Genomic DNA, 19669 nt, shown 5'->3' with positions numbered 1-19669 from the left:
TTGCGGTGAGCCGTCCAGTGCCCCGCCCCCGCCAGCGCTCAGGCCGGCTGGCCTTAAAGGGGACGCGGCGTGAGTGGAGGTTCGCGGGGTGGCCCCCGCTCCGGCTCCGCCCCGTTTCCCGCACCGCGCCCCTCCCCCCGCTTCGTCCCGCAGCCCGGCGGCCGCACCGCTGAGTCGGGCTGCCTGGGTACAGGCTTGTGCAGAGCGGGGCGGGGAGGTTGGACTTGCAGTGGAAGCAGCATCCCTGCAGTCTGGGACTTGGCGGAGGGCGTCCCCACTCGGGGGTGGGCAGAGGACCCGCCCTGACCTAGCCTGGCCCAGTCTAGTCCTGCTGGGCCTGAGCGCCCCGCCCAGGAGCCGGCTCTGAGGCGGGGGCCACTGGGGTCCCAGAGGTAAGGGGGCTGGGGGCGTGTGTGCGGGTTGAGGGGAGGGAGTGTCTGCACCCTGGCGGTTCGAGAGCCCCGAAGGCACGCGTAGGGCTTTGAGAGCCTGGGGCTGAGAGGCGGGAGGTCTGGGTGCATCCTGGGCCTCGCTGTGTGACCTTGGGCGAGTAGCTGTCCCTCTCTGGGCCTCAGCCTCCTTCTTCATCAATTGTGTATCGAGGTGATCCCGTCTCTACCTCCCCAGGGTTGACGGCACCCGCGCCCAGTACCATGAAGCTCGCCAGCCTTTCGTGGGGTCTGCAGCCCCAGCCTGGGCTGAGCGCAGGTGCACTGGTATAACTGGAGGGAGACGTGGCGCCAAGCTGGGGCACAAACTGGAGGGCCAAGAGGCCTCCACTGCTTAGAGTGGGCTTCTGCTCTCTCAGCATCCCCGCCGGGTACTCCCCCTACAAGAGCCCTTGCGAACGTGAGACCCCCTGGGTTAGCCTAGTGCCAGCCCTTCCAGAAAGCCTGGGGTGGGGGTGGGGACACGGCCATCAGAGATTTATGAGGGGAGGCCCCCCGGACGGGGATAGGTGAGTGTGGTGGGTTCCTGAGAAGGGAATAGATGCTCCCACCCGCTTCCCTTCTCTCCTTCCATTCCTCTTCAGTAAAATAGCAGTTGCTTTTAACCAGTAAAACCCTTTTTTCCTTTCTTTCCAGGAGACAGGTTGGTGGCCCAGAGGAGGGCCTCCCAGTAGTGGGGGGAGGGGCCCCTTCCCAGGGCTGCCTTGGGTAGAAGTTCAGTTAAAAAATACCCAGAGAGACGCTGCTGCCCACACCTGGGGTGCCAGGGAGGGAGGGCCCTTCCTGGTGTCGACAGGGACAGCCTGGTGCCCCCAAGGCAGCTCTGACGCCCAGGGGAGTCAAAGGAAGACGACTGGGTGGGAGGGTCAGAGAGGGGAGGAAATGGCCTCCTCAACCCTTAGATGCTGAGCTGGGGCTTGGAGGGGCTGCTGTGCTCTGGGGTAGGGAGACGTTGAGTGAGACGTTCTTGAAGCCCCCTCCCCTGTCCCATGAGATTCTGCAAGCTCTTGACCTGATGGTTAACCAGGGACAGTGTTTTATTTTTTGTTTATTTTTCTTGTTTGAGTCATTTCTAGAAGGGCTAAAGCTTCACTCAGTCCCATCCACTGACCTCTGTAGGGGCTTTCTTGGCTGATGCTTAACAGTCTCAGGGATATGGATATGCAGGAGCAGACCTGAGCAGACGAGGGGCCAGTCACTGGCCCAGGGGTTAGGCCGGTGCTTTTCTGGTTATATCGTTGGTTTTATCTCATCTTGCTGTCACATGCCTCTTATCAGTCACTTGGCACTCCTTCACCTCTATGCCTGGTCCTGTGCTAGGCACTGGGCCCAGACAGGGGGATTGGACCTGCTTCCTACCAAAGGAGACCCCATCCTGCTGGGGGAGCTAGACAGAGAATCCAGCGACACTGCCAAGGGATGACAGAAGGGAAGAGAGGATCTCGGAAGCCAGAACTCAGAGGCTTGGGCTGCAGAGGGGACTAGGAAATGCTTCCCAGAGGAGGGGGCATGTGACCTGGGCATTGGAGGATGAGTCAGAATTTTCCAGGAGAGAAGACAGACAAGCACTTTCTCAGCAGAGAGAACATCACCAAAAAGTCCCACTGCCCAGATTCCTGTAGATCCATTACTGAACAGCATTTGTCAGGTTCATCCTCCACCCCTGCCCCGCATCAGCCAGGTGTCACAGAAAGGGCTTGAATGTCAGGCACAGGAGTTTGGACCTTATCCTGAAGCGGTTGAGGAGCTTGAGAGTTCTGAGCAGGGGCATGGCAGGGTGGGGTTTATCATCTACTGGGATTACTCTGACCATGTTTGGCGTGGGTCAGAGAGACAAGGGAGGGATGAGGAAGCTTGAGTTGGGGCCCAGGGCGGGGCAGGGCATTGTACACAAACACACGCGGTGCTTTGGGGATGATGGAGATGAGTCAGGCTGCACCATGCAGGAACAGAGACCTATCAATACACAGCAGAAATGTGGAGGGTCATTTGAGAGGGACAGATAAAGGGATCTGGGCCTTCCAGGGGAGGGGCCATGATGTTCCTGTGTGCTTACTTTGTGCTCAGAGCGGGCTGGGTGTTGCTGGGACTCTCCGGCTGGAATGCCAGCATGAGAGGTATAAGCCAAGGGCTTGTGGAGGAGCAGCAGCTTTGGCTGGGAAAGGCCAAGTGGTGGGCAAGTGGTCATCTCCTGTTTTGGGGTTCAGAGGCTCAGAGAGGTGAAGGAGCACCAACTTTGTTGCCGTGGCCACCGTTGGGGGTGCTGACTGGGCTAGATTCTGGGCTCTATTCTCCTGCAGGATACATGCCTCTATTGGCAGATGGATTAAGGAGGAGAATAGGAGATTGAGTAGGAAGCTACTGCACTAGTCCAGGCAAGAAGCAAAGAGGAGCTGATCTTGGGTGGGGCTGGAGTTCAGCGGGAGAGAGTGGACATGCTGAGTTGGTGGTGAGGGCTAATGGATGAAATTTCTTGTAGAATTAGCTAGGTCAGGAGTGTATATCTCCCTGTCTCCTTCTCTGACAGTGTCTGTTTCGCTCCTTAGTGCCCGATGGCCCAAGAATAGACTTATGACTGCCCTAGCCCTTATCTTCTTTATACCTTGTCCCAACCCTATCCGTAGTTAGGCCAGAATGGTCCCCATTTTCCAGGTGAGAAGGCTGAGTAGCCCAGCAGAGACTCAGCCAAGGTCACCTGGTGATTCTGAAGTAGAGAACCTGGGTCTCCTGCTTTCAATGCAGGCTCCTCTGGGGGAGGATAGGGCTGCCATTTGCTGCTGCATTGGGCTTGGGGCAGCTGTTTCTTGGGTCAGAGCCAGCCCCGACAGGCCGTCTCCTTGTCCAGAGCCCAAAGGGGTAATCCAGCCTCCCCTGAGGAATGCTGGCGGTCTGCTCTTCCTCCCCAGGGAGGCGGAGGGCAGGTTCTGATCCCGCCCCACCAGGGCCCTGCCCCTCTCCCTCGCTGATCCTCGGCTTTTGCAGTCATGCCATAGGGATGGCAGGTCTTGTCCTGCCTCCCTTCCCTGGCCTGTGGGGGGGTCAGGTGAGGTCCAAGCCTCTATAAACCCCTTTTGCATGAATGTATCCAAGACATTATCGAGTGGGTTTGTTGGTGACCATGGTGACAGCTGACCTCAGACTGCCTGCGTGGGAGTCGGGGGCAGCAGGCAGGGCTTGCCTGGAGGGGCCAGGCCAAGGACTGCACAGAGGCTGCAGGGCTGGCCTCGGAGATCAGAGCCCTCATGGAATGGCTCCACTGACGGAGCTCCCGCTGCCGGCACAAACCACTCATGTGGCAGATGTCAGCTAGAACAACAGGAAGTTGCCAACATCTGATCCATCACTCGTGGTTCAACCTGATATCATTTATCCCCATTTTACAGAAAAGAGTCTCATGATGTGATTTGCTCAAGGTCACATGATGAGTTGCAGAACAAGGATAAGATTTGCTCAAGGTCACACTCGAGTGCAGGAGTCCTCATTCCTAGTCTGGTTTTCTTTTCATTTCTAGAGGCTTCCCTCGCTTCGGAACTCCATTTCTGCCTGCCACCTGTCCTCTTCCTCCACACATGAATGTCAACCGCTCATCGATTAGGGTTTCTCCTTGGCTGCCCGAATACCAGAATTTCTTGGCATCCTGGGTTGAAAGCATTTTAAATCCACTAGTCTGGAGGGCAGGGGTAGGCGTTGGGGTGATGGTCTGCAAGGGAGGTTGGTCACAGCCACTGCCTTGTCACATGCACTGCCTAGGAAAGAGAGGACCCAGGCTAGAGGGAGAACAGTTTTTAAAGACACTTTTAAAGGCCTTTTGAAGTTGCGCCTTGTGTTGGCATGCTTTACCAACATGTCTGCCTCCCCCGCCAGACTGGAAGCTCTTAAGGGCAAGGACTTTGCTTCTAAAGCTAAGGGGACTGATGTTTTCTGAGCAATTCCGTGTGCCCCACGTCATGCTGAAGACTCTAGTTGTCTTCACAACAACCCTGCAGGGTGGAAACAGAGGCTCAGAGAGTGTGAGTAACCCGGATGGGCAGCAGATGCATCCCAGATGAATCTCATTCAGAGTGAAAAAAACAGAGGCTAAGGCACTGATCAGGAGGTTTGGAGTGGGCCCTGGGTGTATGAACTTTCCCCGAGTGCCCCGGTGATTCTGAGGCAGCCCGGCCAGCCTTTGGAAACTACTGGTCTGTCCCCTGGCTACCCCCACAGTCATCTCTTCAGAGGCACTCAGTCTGCAGTGACTGGCATGGGAGAAGCCAGCCACTGAGAAATGAGCCCCAATCCCTGCCCTGAGGAGCTCACAGCCTGGTGCGAGGAGAGAGGCTTATACAAATGGGCCCACTGCATTGGCAGCACAGGCAGTAATGGCGGTTTGGTCTTGGCCAAGAGCTAGAATGGAGAAGGGAACGTCCATAGAGCCTGGCACATAGTTCGGGTCCCACAATATCTGTAGTTATGAATAAAAGTTTCTGGCCCCCCATCTAGGAAATGTCTAGCTGTCTTCACACCAAGTCCAGATCTCAAGAATAGAGTAGTTTTTACTGAGCCAACCAGTTAAACACCTACTGTATGCTGAGCCTTATATGGGGTCCTCCCTAGAGTGGGATTGTACAAAGAAGCAAAGAAATGGCCCTGGCTTCTAGGAGCTGAAAGTTGGATATTGAGAGCCAGCTGTGCCTCTGTGAACCAGCAAGAGAATCAGGAGTCAAAGGGGGTCAGCCTGGGACGAAGGCTTCCAGGAAACAGCCCACAGGGAGGGGAAGGGCAGAGGGAGGGTTATTGTGGCTCAGAGGAATAAGGTAGCAGTAATTCACACTGTATTCTGCATTTGCTCACTCAGCAAATGCCTGCTGTGTGCCAGGCACTGGGCTAGGTGCTGGGGATACCATGGTGAACAAAACCTGACATGGGTGGCTGGCCCAGTGGCATAGTGGTTAAGTTCAGCACGCTCTGCTTCAACAGCCCAGGGTTCGTGGGTTTGGATCCTGGGAGTGGACCTACATACTGCTCATCAAGCCATGCTGTGGTGGCATCCCACAAGCAAATAGAGGAAGATTGGCGACAGATGTTAGCTCAGGGCCAATCTTCCTCACCGAAAACAAAACAAAAAACCCAACATGGCTCCTGCCCTCAGGAACCTGTATAGTATCGTGGAGGAGGCTGACCCCAATCATGAAATCGTAAGTGCTGTAAAGGAGGACAGGATGCTCTGAGACTGTTAACAGGGGTGTTTGACACAGACAGGGAGGCTGGGCAAGGCTTCCTTGAGGAAGTGAGTTTGAGCTGAAGTCTGCAGGGTGTGCCTAGCGGGGAGGAGGGAAGAGCACATGCAAAGGGCCTAGTGGCAGGGAGAACATAGTGAGCCAAGAGTGAGGGGCTAGGGTGGGCTGAGGCTGGGGAAGCAGGCAGGGCCCTGGATGTGCAAGGCCAGAGCACAGAGACAAGATGCTCTGCTTCAGTGGAGGGGAGCTGGATCCATATGACCCAGGCACCATGTCAGCTGTAACAGAGGAAGAGGCCACAGGTGGCTGTAGGAATAGAGGGTGAGGCATGTTCTCATTGAGGACAGGGTGTTTGAGTTGGGCTTTGAAGAAAAAAGGGAGTTTGCCTGTCGTATGAGTGTGTGATGGTGGAGGTCTTGGGAGATAGGATGTTTCGGGAAAAAGGCACAGGATACACGAAGAGGTGGAGTCTTGGAAAGGTGTAGGTCATCTGAGAAAGAGCAAGAAGTTGATCGGGGGCAGAATAAAGTGTGCGAGGGATGTCAGGACGCCCTGTTGGCCTTCCCTGGAGGCCCTAAGCCCTCCCTCCCTGGAGGTGTGGTGGTGTGCGGTGTTCTCCATCTCATCTCTGCCATAGGACATGATTAGGCCAGGACTCTGGACAGCAGCTTCTAGATCCAGCTCCTACCTGCCCCAAGACTGGATGAGTCACCAGGGAGGCCTGGGGAGAGAAGGGCAAAGGGGTGGGAGGAAGGCTCAGATGCTGCCTCTGTGCCATTAAAGGCGCTCATCAGCAATAACTGCAACTCACTGGGACGACTTATATACCAGGCCTTGTGCTTTGCTTCATCACGGTGCCTCCCAGCGAGGTAGGTACGCTTGCCCCATTTCACTGATGAGAAAACGGAGGCCCGGAAAGGTTGTGTTGCTCGCCCCCAGCCTCAGCACGCAGGGGACCACAGGCGCATCTGGGCTTGGGCGGAGTGTGACCCTGCTCCCTGTTTCCGCAGCGCGGCCGCCATGGACAAGATCCTGGAGGCGGTGGTGACGTCGTCGTACCCGGCGAGCGTGAAGCAGGGGCTGGTGCGGCGCGTGCTGGAGGCGGCGCGGCAGCCGCTGGAGCGGGAGCAGTGCCTGGCGCTGCTGGCGCTGGGCGCGCGCCTCTACGTGACCGGCGCCGACGAGCTGCCGCGCCGCGTGGGCTGCCAGCTGCTGCACGTGGCGGGCCGCCACCACCCCGACGTCTTCGCCGAGTTCTTCAGCGCGCGCCGCGTGCTGCGCCTGCTGCAGGGGGGTGCCGGCCCGCCGGGCGTGCGCGCCCTCGCCTGTGTGCAGCTCGGCCTGCAGCTCATGCCCGAGGGGCCCGCGGCCGACGAGGTGCTGGCGGTGCTGCGGCGCGAGCTGTTGCGCACCGTGTGCGAACGCCCGGGGCCCGCGGCCTGCGCGCAGGTGGCGCGGCTGCTGGCGCGGCACCCGCGCTGCGTCCCCGAAGGCCCGCACCGCCTGCTCTTCTGCCAGCAGCTGGTGCGGTGCCTCGGCCGCTTCCGCTGCCCGGCTGAGGGCGAAGAGGGCGCCGTGGAGTTCCTGGAGCAGGCCCAGCAGGTGAGCGGGCTCCTGGCGCAGCTGTGGCGTGCGCAGCCCGCCGCCATCCTGCCCTGCCTCAAGGAGCTCTTCGCGGTCATCTCCTGCACAGGTGCGTGTGCGCGTGCGCGCCGGGGGGCCTGCATGTGCGCCTGGGCAGATGCTTCTGCTTGGCGTGCTCGTGTAGTGATGTGGCGTGTGTGTGCAAGGGGCTAATGCACAGGTGGGGAGTGCGATGTTCCTTCATTTAGTTAGCAGGTCTACCCTCAGCTCCTACTGTGGGTCCTATCCTGTGGTGGGTGCTGGGCACACAGGGAGGAGCAGACCCGGGTCAATCTGGCCAGAAGGAGGACCAGGGGGGCTGAGCGAGACAACAGGAAGGGGAGGTCATCATGCCCTTTGGATCAGGTGGGTTTCATAGAAGTGGTGACTTTTGAGTCAGCTCTTGGGAGCTGGGCAGCGCCGGGAAGCCTGCAAGGTGCTCTGGGCAGGCAGAGACCAACGTCTGGAGACGCGATGGAGCCTGTACATGTCAACTCTGAAATGTAAAATCGTGGCCCTCCATTGACATCTGTGGAACTTGAACTATAATGCAAATGACTGAGATAAGATCTGTGCTTTCCCTGATCACAGAGCCGTTCAAGGGAAAGGAAGGGAATACATCTGGCAGGAGGAGGAACCAAGGCCTGCTGTGTAAGGAGGTGGATCCTTAATACAGTTGGACAATAAGTTTTGATAACTAAATGTTCTTTCTCACCTCTAGGCCTTTGTCTGTGTGGTTCCACCGGGAATGTCCTCCCTCCCCCCAAGTTACATAGCCCTCCTACCTGTTCTTGCCAGCTCCACTGTTACCCCTTCTAAAGGCCTTGCGGGTACACACACAGTTGGGGGTGAGTGCTTTTCTCTGTGCCTAGCACAGGACTAGACCCAAAGCAGTGCCAGTGAAGGTTTGTTGAGTGAACGAGCTAAGATGGGATCAGGCAGTGATGCTGTTGAAGGCAAGGACTGGCTCTGACATTCTTTTGGCAGAGGCCCAGCCTAGTTCCTTGGCAGCATGAGGGCATGGGATGATGGGGGAGGTGAGGGGCCCACCTGCCCTGCTAAGCTTAGCCCAGCCTCCTGTTCCAGAGGAGGAGCCTCCATCCAGCGCCCTGGCCAGTGTGGTCCAGCACCTGCCATTGGAACTTATGGATGGCGTCGTTCGGAACCTCAGCAATGATGACAGTGTGTCGGACTCCCAGATGCTGACTGCCATCAGCAGGTGGGCTGAGGGCCTGGTGGTAGTCAGGTCTTTCTCCGTCCCAGATAACCCTCCCACTCGGTAGGGTCTCTGGGCTAAATTTAGTGTCAGAGGGCCCACGCTTGTTCATTCATCCACTCTTTCTTGGGCCCTGCTCTGCCTGGCCCAGGGCTGGTTGTGGGACACAGAGTGATGACTATATTTGTGTCTTGCCCTAGTGATGTCTCAGGCTGGTTACCAGCTGTGTGACCCTGGACAAGTCAGTGAAGTCTCTGAGCCTCAGTTTCCCGCTCCGTACCAGCAGAGGTGGTATAAGAAGTTGTCAGGCTTTTGTGGGATCACATTAGAAGGTGAAAGTACTTTATGAAGTGCTTTCTGAGTTTGGCAAGTATGATAGATGGAGTTTGGGTGCTTTTCGGCTCACAGAGCTCTTGCGCATCCCTCCCCTCACTGAACGTCATTGCACCTGTGATCTAGCCACAGCCGTCCGTCCAGAGATCCCAGAATAGGCCACCTACCCTCCTGCCTGCAGGCCTTGGGCTCTGCAGAACCCATCCACTGGGCATGCCTCCCCCGCCATTCTTTCCACCCGCCATTCTTTCCACCCATATACAGATCCACTGCCTCCATGGGGCCTTCCTGGATTCCTTGTCCTTAGCGGGTGAGAGTGTGGGCTCTGGAGGTGAGCCGCCTGAGTTCAAATCCTGGCTCTCCCGCTTCTTGCCTGTGTGACTTTGGGCAAGTTGCTCAATGTCTCTGTGGCTCAGCTTCCTCATCTATAAAATGTAGTATAACCGAACCCGTCTTACAGGGGTTTTGCGAGGATTAAATTAGGTCAGCTGAGATAATATGTTTAAAGTACTTAAAACAGTGCCACGGTAGTTATTATAATTACTATTAACTTGCTGTCTCATTGTTCTACTTCTTTATAGTATAGTCTATGGAGTATAAAAATAATGATAATAGTGACGTTTTCCTGAGTACCTACTGTGTGGCAGCTTCATGCTCAGTGTGCATTACAGGCATTATGTTATGGGGTCAGATGGGTTCCTACTAAGGCAGATAGAGCCGTGCCTGGTGCAGAATGAATATTATGTAAGCGTTAACTATTGTTATCTCTTTTAATCCGAACAACAACCCTGTGTGGTAGGTATTGTCCCCATTTTCCAAAGGAAGAAACTGAGGCTAGAGAGAGTAAGTGACTTGTTCCAGGTCCCAAGCAAGGGCTTGCTGGAGCCAGAGCTTCTGGCCTGGGGGCAGTGCTCCTCCTACTCTTGGGCCCCACGGTCCAGGCAGAGGTAGCTGAAAGCTCCGTTCTGCCCCTGCAGCCCAGTGTTTGTGAGGGTGAGGCTTGGGGTGCTGAGACGGCCTGGCTTCCCTCCTGCTGGGCTGGGAGCCCCGGTCTCTGCCAGGTGCCTGTGCTGGGCGCATTTGCAGTTCCCAGAGGTATCTTGTTCATCCCACGGACCCCAGGGCTGCCCTGTGCAAGTGTGAGTCAGTGTGGGGTCTCAGGATATTGTAGCCCTGAGCTGGTCCCCCAGCTGCCCCCACCCAGGAATTTGAGCCTCCTGGTCCTTGTGTCACCATCACTGCCCTCACCAGGATGATCGACTGGGTGTCCTGGCCCCTGGGGAAGAACATTGACAAGTGGATCATTGCACTGCTGAAGGGCCTGGCCGCTGTTAAGAAGTTCAGCATCTTGATCGAGGTTTCACTCGCCAAAATTGAGAAGGTTGGTGGGTCCCTGTCCTAGCCCCGGCTTATGGCCTTTCCCGTTAGTCTCTTGCCAGGGGCAGTGCGGGGCTGGGAGGCAGAGGATCGGGGCTCCACCCAAGCTCACTGTGACCTGGGACAACTCACTGCCCCTCTCTGGGCCTCAAGTTGCCCCCATTCATTGCTCTGACTGCTCATTCAAGAATGTGTATCTGTCACTTTTGGACTGTCCGTCCATCCATCCATCCATCAGATATGTAACTATCTTACTGTCCGTTTCACCATCTTTCTATCCACCCAGGTCTGGGAGCCCCTCTGTGTTCTTGCTCCTGCATGGCCGTGCTGTTTCACCTCCGGTGTCTCTGACCCCCTCTCAAGCCTTTGGCTGCACTTGGCTTTGGGCAGCCCAGGCCTAGGAGACTCTTGACCAGAGACTTTCTTCCAGGTTTTCTCCAAGCTTCTGTACCCCATTGTCCGGGGAGCCGCCTTGTCTGTCCTCAAGTACATGCTCCTGACCTTCCAGCACTCCCATGAGGCCTTCCACCTGGTAAGGGCCCTGCCTCCCCCACTGGTCTGGCTGGAGGCCAGGCATGCTGTCTTTGTGGGGGTGGGGGTAAGAGGTTGGGGCTTTGAAGATCTCAAAGTCCTGGACGTTAGGACTGGAGGAGACTTGAGATCCCATTTTGTGGATAGGAAACTGAGGCCCGAGAATTTGTATGGCCTCCCCATGGGCCCACAGTAGAGTGACGGGCCTGGAATGAGGACAGTCAATGTTCTTTGGGTGCGAGCTTTGTTCCAAGCACAGTGCTAAAGACAGTACATACGTGCATTCATTTAACTCTCAGAATAGCCCCAAGAGGGAGGTGTATCCCTTTCCCCATTTTTCTGGTGAGGAAACTGCAGTTTAGGGAGGTTAAGTCATTTGTTCCCAACACACAGCTCGTGAGTGTTACAGGGAAGCTTCTAGCCAAGTTGGTCTGACCCTGACCCAGTGTCCTTCCTGTACCCTGCTGTCCACCAGTGCCCAGGTGGCCTGGCGTCCGGCTCAGGGCTTGTTCTGCTGTCTTGGGGACCCTCCCTTGGGAAGGACAGCCTGCAGCCCTGAGGGGCAGCCCTCTTCCTGCCTGCCTTCCTCAGACCTGCAGATCGGCCCTAGATTCTGATGGCCCCTGGTCAGGGCAGAAACTTCGTGCTTCCCGATTTTCTGCGGTGGGTAAAGCACAGAAGCAGGGTTTGGGGTACTCGGGGTTGAGTCTCAGCTCTGCCATTTGCCAGGTCTGGTGGCCTTGGGCCAGGCACTTACCTTTCAGAGCCTGGAACAGGGGTAAACCCCTAGGAGGGTGGAAGGGGGTTAGATGAGGTGGTATTTGTCAAGAGCCTACCACCTGCTAGGGGCTTGGCAGATAATTCTTTCCATCCTTCTCCTGGGCTCCCCCGCTCCCAGTTCCTGTGGCTTGACTCTGTCCATCCCTGGAACATTATGGTATAGCTCCCCTACGGGTTTGAAGGTAGCAAGGAGGAAAGAAACAGGCTTTGATTCAGACAGTCCTGGGTCAGACACCAGCTTCGCCCATAACCCATGGTGAAACCCTTGGCAAATTATAGAGCCTTTCTAACTTCAGTTTCTTCATCTATAAAATGGGGATAATAATCACCACATAAAGTCATTGTGAGGGTGAAGTACTTGACACTTAAATTTTGGTGAAAGAATGATGGTGTCTGCCACTAGAGATGGCCACTTGTGCTCTATCAGGGCTGCCCCCCAGCTGGCCACATCATGGCCCCAGCATCACTCCTTGGCAGGCAGAGCAGCCCTGGTCACTCACACCTTCAGGCTCTTCGGGCAGGTCAGTTGCTGAGGCCTAACGGCTGGGGCTCGAGCTCAGGCCTTCCTTCAACGGTGAGGAGATATTTATCCCATTTAACAGATGAGACTTAGGCAGCATATCCAAGGTTGTCTATCTTGTAAAAGGGGTCACCTGCCTGCAGAGCTCAGAGCCCCATGTGGGTAAGGGGGACAGTGGTCAGGTGGGCACACCTCCCTGCCTCAAGGAGCTCTGGGTGTTTTCCGTGCTGACTGCCATCCCGTGTCTCGGGTGGGTAAACCAGTGCTGAGCCTAACGCTGCTCTTCTCTCTCAGCTCCTCTCTCACATCCCTCCCATGGTGGCCTCCCTGGTCAAGGAGGACTCCAACTCGGGGACCAGCTGCCTCGAGCAGTTGGCAGAGCTGGTTCACTGCATGGTGTTCCGGTTCCCGGGCTTCCCAGACCTCTACGAGCCCGTCATGGAGGCCATCAAGGTGAGTGACCATCCCCCACTGCTCCCTTGTCCCACTCTGACAGGGGTGCCAGTTTGGGCCTTGCTCAAGGCCGTCCTACAGGTTAGTGGTAGCACCCTATCGTCTGGTCCTGGCTGTCTCCCATCACCTCCCCTGGCCCATCCTGTGCTCTGGCTGGGCCACCTGCCATTCCCCAGATTGGTCATGCTCTCTCGTGATTGCTCTGAGCCTTTGCATATGCTGTTCTCTCCAACTGTAAACCCTTCTCTTGTTCTGCTGAGATGGCTCCTACGTATCCTTTAAGGCTCTGCTCCCTCAGGGGTTACCTCCTAAGTGTTACCTCCCTCAGCAAGCCTTCCCTGATAACTCTCCCCCCCCCCACGCGCCTCCCCCCCAGGCTGAGCGAGGGGCTCTCTGGGCTCCCAGAGCCCCAGTGCATCCCTCTGTCACATGTTGTCACTGTCTGTGAGTCTGTCTCCCCGCAGGCTGAGCACTCCAGAGCCGGGATTGTTTCCAGTTGTTCACGTAACTTTACTGATGCCCTACTCTGTGCCAGCCTGGGCTGGGAACTGGGGCACGGGCATAAGGCAGACCAAGTCTCACCCACTGAGGAGCTTGCAGCCTACTGGGGTGACAGACTTGTATGCAAGAGTCTGATCTAAGCAGCTACTGAAACACCTGCGAGGGTGGCCCGAGAGCAGTGAGGAGCCAGAGGAGGGAGACATCTCCTCCAGTTGCGGGGGGTGCTCCAAGAGTGGGTTCTGAACTGGGCTTGCTGGGTTGCTAGGACAATAAGTGACACTTGTAGATCGGGCCACATTGATGGTGTTTTCCCACTTATTTCTTCTTCTAATGCTCACAAGAAACCCGTGAAGTGGGTACTGTTGTTATTTCAGTTTCATAGATAAGGCAAATGAGACTTGGAGAGGTTTGGTGACTTGTGAGAGACACAGCCAGGGCCTGGGTTGCCGAGCCCTTCCCCATTGCCTGATCCAGAGGACAGGTCCGAGCACGGGTGGAACATGTCTCGGTAGGTGGTGGCCCTTTCAGAACCTCTGATCTGACTTCCATCTCTGTAGCACGGGATAAACCTGAAAAGTGTCCCACTGTAAAACACCTAGAAATGCTTGTTAAGATACAGCAAACATCTTTTTAAGTATGTATCTGAGCTTGCAAGAAAGTAAGGGGGAATCCCTAGGGGCCAAAAAGGAAGAGAAACTGAATTCCAGAATGGTAAGTGAGAGATGATGCTGTCTTGCCCTGGGGTGGGGAGGGAGGGTGGGTGAGATGGCTAGCCTCAGTCACCAAGGGGCTTGAGCTGGTTGGGACATGAGGGGAGGCTTAGGGTCTGTCCACAGTAAGGAGTTAGCACTAAGAGTCCCACATAAGTTAGGACCCAAGAAAGGCTTTGCTGTTAGCAATAGAGTGATCTGGAAAGAATATACACATAGTCCCAAATAGACATCAAGGAAACTTCTCTGGCTTGGTTTGCACCCTGAACTGGGGAAAAAAGAAATTTATAATGATTGGCCTGCTCTCACATGGGTTTAGGGGTTAAATTCTTATCGTCTTTGGGGTTGTGGGACCCCCTCAGCTCAGACACTAACATTAAAAGTAGTCATAAGCTGGTAATACCCAAGGATTGCCTAGTAGAAACAGAAATGAAAGTGCTTTCAAGCCACAAAGATAAAATTCTACTAAAGATGAGTTTATAATCCACAAATTGCAAAACACACAAGGGAACAATCCACCACGAGTGAGAGTTGGCAGGTACAACAAACGAAACCTCTGGCATTTGCTTGGATCTCCTCAGTTTTTCCAACTTAACGTGAGAGACTTTAATAGTCAGCGCTAACCTGTGGTAGAAGCAGCTGTTTGGCTAGATCGTGAGCTCCCCGTCCCTGAGGTGGGTGAGCAGAGGAGATGGGACTTCCACTTGTTGGAGGTGACTGTCACTGTTTCCTGCTAGACAGTGAGCTTCTGGTGGTCAGGGACCATGTCATTTTGATCTCTGGGCCCAGTCAATGTCTGTGAGTGAGTGAAAGTGACCGTAGTGTGAAGAATGCTCTCTGGGAAGTGTGAATAAAGAGGAGGGAACGTGGCCCTGCCCCGAGCTCTGAGGGAAGCCCATGCTGAATGACCCAGGCTTTGCACACCAGGGGCTATGGTCTGATCGAGGGGACAAGGCGAGTCTGCAAACACCTGTGCCACGAGGTGCAGGGAGTTAGGCTTCGTAAGACTGTCAGACAGGTGGACCTTGAGGGATGGGGACTGGCAGGAGGAGGCCACTCCAGACAAGTTAGAGGGAAAGGCTTGGGGGGTAGGAACATGCACATCCAGTTTGGCGGTACTGTTCGGTGGAGTGGAGGGCAAATTGGAAAGGTCAGCACAGCAGAGGGCCTTGAAAACCAGGCTCAGTGACTCTCCTGAGTCCAGCAGATCTGGGCTTCTCAAACGTTCCCACAGAAGTACTTGACCTTAGAGGAGGGCACTTACCCCCAAGCAGCCCGACACAAGCTCAGTTTCTCTAAAATCTCATTTTATCTCAAAGATTCAAGTCTGTACTTCCCAATTACAAATGTTTGTTTTAATATCTTTTTCTTCCTTGACTGTGAGAGCCTGTAGCTCCAGGAAGAGATGCTCCTTTCCTCCTGTGGCTTTGCATACCCCTTGGGACAAGCCAGTTTGAGAGACAAGGCAGCAAATTATCAGTAGGGTTTTGTTGTTGATAAAATTCTTTCACGTGTGTTCTGTGAGTACATCCTTTGTATACAGGCTCCTTTATAAGTAAATTCTGGAACATTCTCTCATTTAGGCAGTTGTATCAGGTTACAATAGTTTCCCTGGGAATTGTGGCCCTTGCTGAGGGAGCCATTGTATGTAAATTTCCAGTGACGTCAGGAGCTTGAGCGTTATTTGGAAATTTTGTTTTATTTTCCTGAGAATACAAAATTACCTTCTTTGGGAAAAATGTCACGTAAATGTTTTTTTTCTACTGTGGATATTTTTGCATCTTCTCTGGGTGCCTGTGTGCGTAAGTGGGGTTGTGTCTGCCTTTTTGTCCCTATTTGTTCACATTGTATGTGGGGTGGGGATTGGATGGGGGAAAATAGAAAGGAAAAAGCAGGGACGAAGAGAGTAGATACTGAGCCTCTGGCAGCTCCTGTGTTTTTTATCATCTGTGAGAGGTGACTGACTAATCTGATAAATCATCTGATAAGTGATCCTGGGAAATGAGTGAGCAGAAGTGTTAACCACTGCTGGAGCCAGACCTTCTGCAGTGGCCAGAGGATGTGCACTGGGGAGATAAGAGTTTCTGGTGCTAAACTGGTTTGAAGCTCTGGAGCCTTGGACAAATCTAGGGACTGTGTCATGATCTGGAAATAAGAACTCGGCTGGAGGAACTGTTATGAATGTCACTTAAACCTACTAAGTAACTGCGTTATGCTTAGATGTTTTTCTTTAAAATATGTCATTATTATAATCAGTGCTTGGTAATATTCTTTTAGGTGCAGCTGGTTAATGTGAAAAAGGGTAAGGAGTGGGAAAGCATGCTAATCCCCCAGCCTGTGACCAAGGACCCATACCTCAGACCCCGGGATCCTCCCACCGTCCTGTCTCTAGGACCAAGTTCCAGAGGGGTGACTAATCCAAAAAGGCTGACTTTGCAAACCTAAGAGTAGAAGGTGAAGCGAGAGCATCTTTGTGCGTAAGCACCGTGAAAGTAGAGGGTCAAACTGATCTAAGATAAGAGTATTCTCACTTGACAGATGGGGAAACTGAGGCCCAGGAACGTTAACTGATTGAGTCAGAGCGACTCATTGACCACGGCTGGACATCTAGTGAGGACACGAGTCAGGACTAGGATTGAGATCTTGACACTGCTGGTTCTGGCTGGAGGGCCGGTGTTCTCGTTGCTTAGAGTCTGTCACACCCTGGGCTCTTCCAAGGACATACAGATTCTTTGCTTACTGCCTGTATGACCCTGGAAAATTCATTTATCTGTCTGAGTCTTAGTTTCTTCATCTATAAAATAGGGATTTTACCATCTTCTTAAGACGGTTGTGGCATGAAAGATCATGTAGAAGGACCACATGTCAAAATGAGAACCAAGAATAAATTTAGAAGCGGGGGGCTGTTCACACATCTCTAGAACATTTGTGGGGCAGTCTGCCAGGGCAGGTGTGGGGTAGGTTGTAGTCCAAGAAGGCTTCACAGAGGAGGTGATATTTTTAGAACTGACCGGGTCCCCACCATCCTGCTGGCTTGTTCCCTCCTCAGGACCTCCATGTTCCCAATGAGGACCGCATCAAGCAGCTGCTGGGGCAGGATGCCTGGACCTCTCAGAAGAGTGAGCTGGCTGGCTTCTACCCCCGGCTTATGGCCAAGTCCGACACGGGCAAGATTGGTTTAATCAATCTGGGCAACACGTGCTACGTGAACAGCATCCTTCAGGCCTTGTTCATGGCTTCCGAGTAGGTGCTGCTTGTGAATTCCATGTCTGCCCCTCCTTCTCCCCTTTGGGCTCCCTGGTGTGTGGGGGTTGGGATGGGGGTTGGAGAGGGTGGGTCTTCTTTGCATTGTTGGCATAATTCCTTGAGGTCAGTGGGTACATGAAGGACAGATGAGAGCCCCAGAGGGCTCCAGGCCATTGCCAGGCAATAGGTCAAGACTGGATGGGAACTCGACATGGGGCTGGGCTGCAGTGGAAAGTGGGTCTGCTCTGGGTTGGTTGACATCACTGACTGTCCTCCTAGAGTCTATGGCAGTGGGTTGTGTCTTCTAGAGTAGAACTCCCACTCACCATGGTATTTACTAAAACAAAATCTTTGTTGTCGATGGCTACCTGTCCAACTTATGGCTTGCTTAAAAATCACTCAAGGTTTCAGCCACAGAAGTAGACATCTTTTAAAAAAATTTTCTATTTTTGTGGGTGTTGAAATGCATGTGACATAAAATTTACGTTCTTAACCATTTTTAAGTGTACAGTTCAGTGTATTAAATACATTCACATTGTTGTATAGCCATCACCACCATCCATTCTCATAACCCTTTTCATCTTGTAAATCTGAAACTCTATATTTACTAAATAATAATTTCCCATGTTCTCATCGTCCACTCCCCTCAGCTTCTGGCAACCACCATTATACTTTCTGTCTCTAAGATTTTTGTCTCTACTCTAAGTGCCTCGTATAAGTGAATCATGTAGTATCTGTCTTTTTATGATTAGCTTATGTTCACTTAGCAAATGTCCTCAGGGTTCATCCATGTTGTAGCATATTGCAGAATTTCCTTCCTTTTTAAGGCTGAATAATATTCCACCGTATGTATATACAACATTTTGGTAATCTGTTCATTGGTTGATGGACGCATGGGTTATTTCCATGTTTTAGCTGTTGTGAATAATGCTGCTCTGAACATAGGTGTACAAAGATCTCTTTGAGACCCTGTTTTTGATTCTTTTGGGTATATACCCAGAAGTGGAATTGCTGGGTCATGTGGTAATTCTAGTTTTGGTTTTTTGAGGAACCTACATAGTGTTTTCTGCAGTGGCTGTGCCAATTTATATTCCACCAACAGTGCACGAGGATTCCCTTTACTTCACATCCTTGCCATGACTTGTTATGTCTTGTCTTTTTGGTAGTAGCCATTCTAACAGGTGTGAGGTGATACCTCATTACCATTTTGATTTGCATTTCCCTGATGATTAGTGATGTTGAGCATCTTGTACCTGTTGGCCCTCTGTATGTCTTCTTTAGAAAAATGTCTATTCAGATCCTCTGCCCATTTTTTAATTGAATTGTTTGGGTCTTTTGCTGTTGAGTCGTATGAGTTCTTTATATATTTTGGATATTAACCCCTTATCAGATACATGATTTGCAGATATTTTCCCCCATTCTGTACGTTTTTTCATTTTGTGGGTGGTTTCCTTTGCTCTACAGAGCTTTGTAGTTTGATGTAGTCCTACTTGTTTATTTTTGCTTTTGTTGCTTTTGCTTTTGGTGTCAAATCCAGAAAAACATTGACAAAACCAATGTCAAGGAGCTTACCTAACCCTGTGTTTTCTTTTAGGAGTTTTATGGTTCAGGTTTTAGGTTCAGGTTTTAGGTTTAATCCATTTGAATTGATTTTTGTGTTTGGTGTAAAATAGGGATCCAGTTTCATTCTTCTGCATATGGCTGTCCAGTTTTCTCAAGACCATTTACTGAAGAGACTGTCCTTTGCCCATGGATAGTCTTGGCTCCTTTGTCATAAATTAGTTAACTGTATACGTGTGGCTTTATTTCTGGGTGCTCTGTTCCGTTCCATTGATCTGTGTGTCTGTTTTTGTGCTGGTACCATGCTATTATGTTTACTACAGCTTTGTAGTATAGTTTGAAATCAGGGACTGTGATGCCGCCAGCTTTATTCTTCTTTCTCAAGGTTTTTGGCTATTCAGGGTCTTTTGTGATTCCATACAAATTTTAGGATTATTTGTTCTATTTCTGTGAAAAATGCCAATGGGATTTTGATAGGGATTGCATTGAATCTGTAGATTGCTTTGGATAGTATGGATATTTTTTTTTTAAAGATTTTGTTTTTTCCTTTTTCTCCCCAAAGCCCCCCCGGTACATAGTTGTATATTCTTCGTTGTGGGTCCTTCTAGTTGTGGCATGTGGGACGCTGCCTCAGCGTGGTTTGATGAGCAGTGCCATGTCCGTGCCCAGGATTCAAACCAACGAAACACTGGGCCGCCTGCAGCGGAGCACGCGAACTTAACCACTCGGCCACGGGGCCAGCCCCATGGATAGTATGGATATTTTAACAATATTAGTTCTTCCAGTCCGTGAGCATGGAATATCTTTCCATTTATTTGTGTCATCTTCAATTTCTTTCATCAGTGGCTTATAGTTTTCAGTGTATGGGTCTCTCACCTCCTTCATTAAATTTATTCCTAGATATTTTATTATTTTTGATGGAATTGTAAATGGGATTGTTTCCTTAATTTATCTTTCTGATAGTTTGTTATTAGTATATAGAAATGCAACAGATTTTTGTGTACTGATTTTGTATCCTGCAACTTGGCTGAATTCATTTATTCTAACAGTTTTTTGGTGGAGTCTAGGGTTTTCTATCTACAACATCATGTCATCTGCAAATAGTGAAAGTTTTACTTCTTCCTTTCACGTTTGGATGCCTCTTATTTGTT

The 19669-nt window shown here is 52.4% G+C and overlaps 1 protein-coding gene across 2 annotated transcripts in view; it reads left to right on the top strand.

Moving 5' to 3' along the window:
• Positions 1–48: 48 nt before the first annotated feature.
• USP35 (ubiquitin specific peptidase 35) overlaps positions 49–19669 on the top strand; it is a 39800-nt gene continuing 20179 nt past the window's right edge. Inside the window, exons 1-7 of one of the 2 annotated variants that reach the window (XM_070490580.1) lie at positions 49–392; positions 6679–7361; positions 8378–8510; positions 10092–10221; positions 10648–10749; positions 12343–12501; positions 16762–16955. In XM_070490580.1, the coding sequence (XP_070346681.1) occupies positions 6689–7361; positions 8378–8510; positions 10092–10221; positions 10648–10749; positions 12343–12501; positions 16762–16955 (1391 nt within the window). In that variant the 5' untranslated portion in view covers positions 49–392; positions 6679–6688. The remainder of the gene's footprint in view (positions 393–6678; positions 7362–8377; positions 8511–10091; positions 10222–10647; positions 10750–12342; positions 12502–16761; positions 16956–19669) is intronic. The other variant, XM_070490581.1, reaches the window with a different exon arrangement.

Source organism: Equus asinus, chromosome 20 (genome assembly GCF_041296235.1).
Source record: "Equus asinus isolate D_3611 breed Donkey chromosome 20, EquAss-T2T_v2, whole genome shotgun sequence".
Taxonomy (NCBI): Eukaryota; Metazoa; Chordata; class Mammalia; order Perissodactyla; family Equidae; genus Equus; species Equus asinus.
Note: the sequence above shows the minus strand (reverse complement) of the source record. Positions and strands in the feature narration are given on the sequence as shown.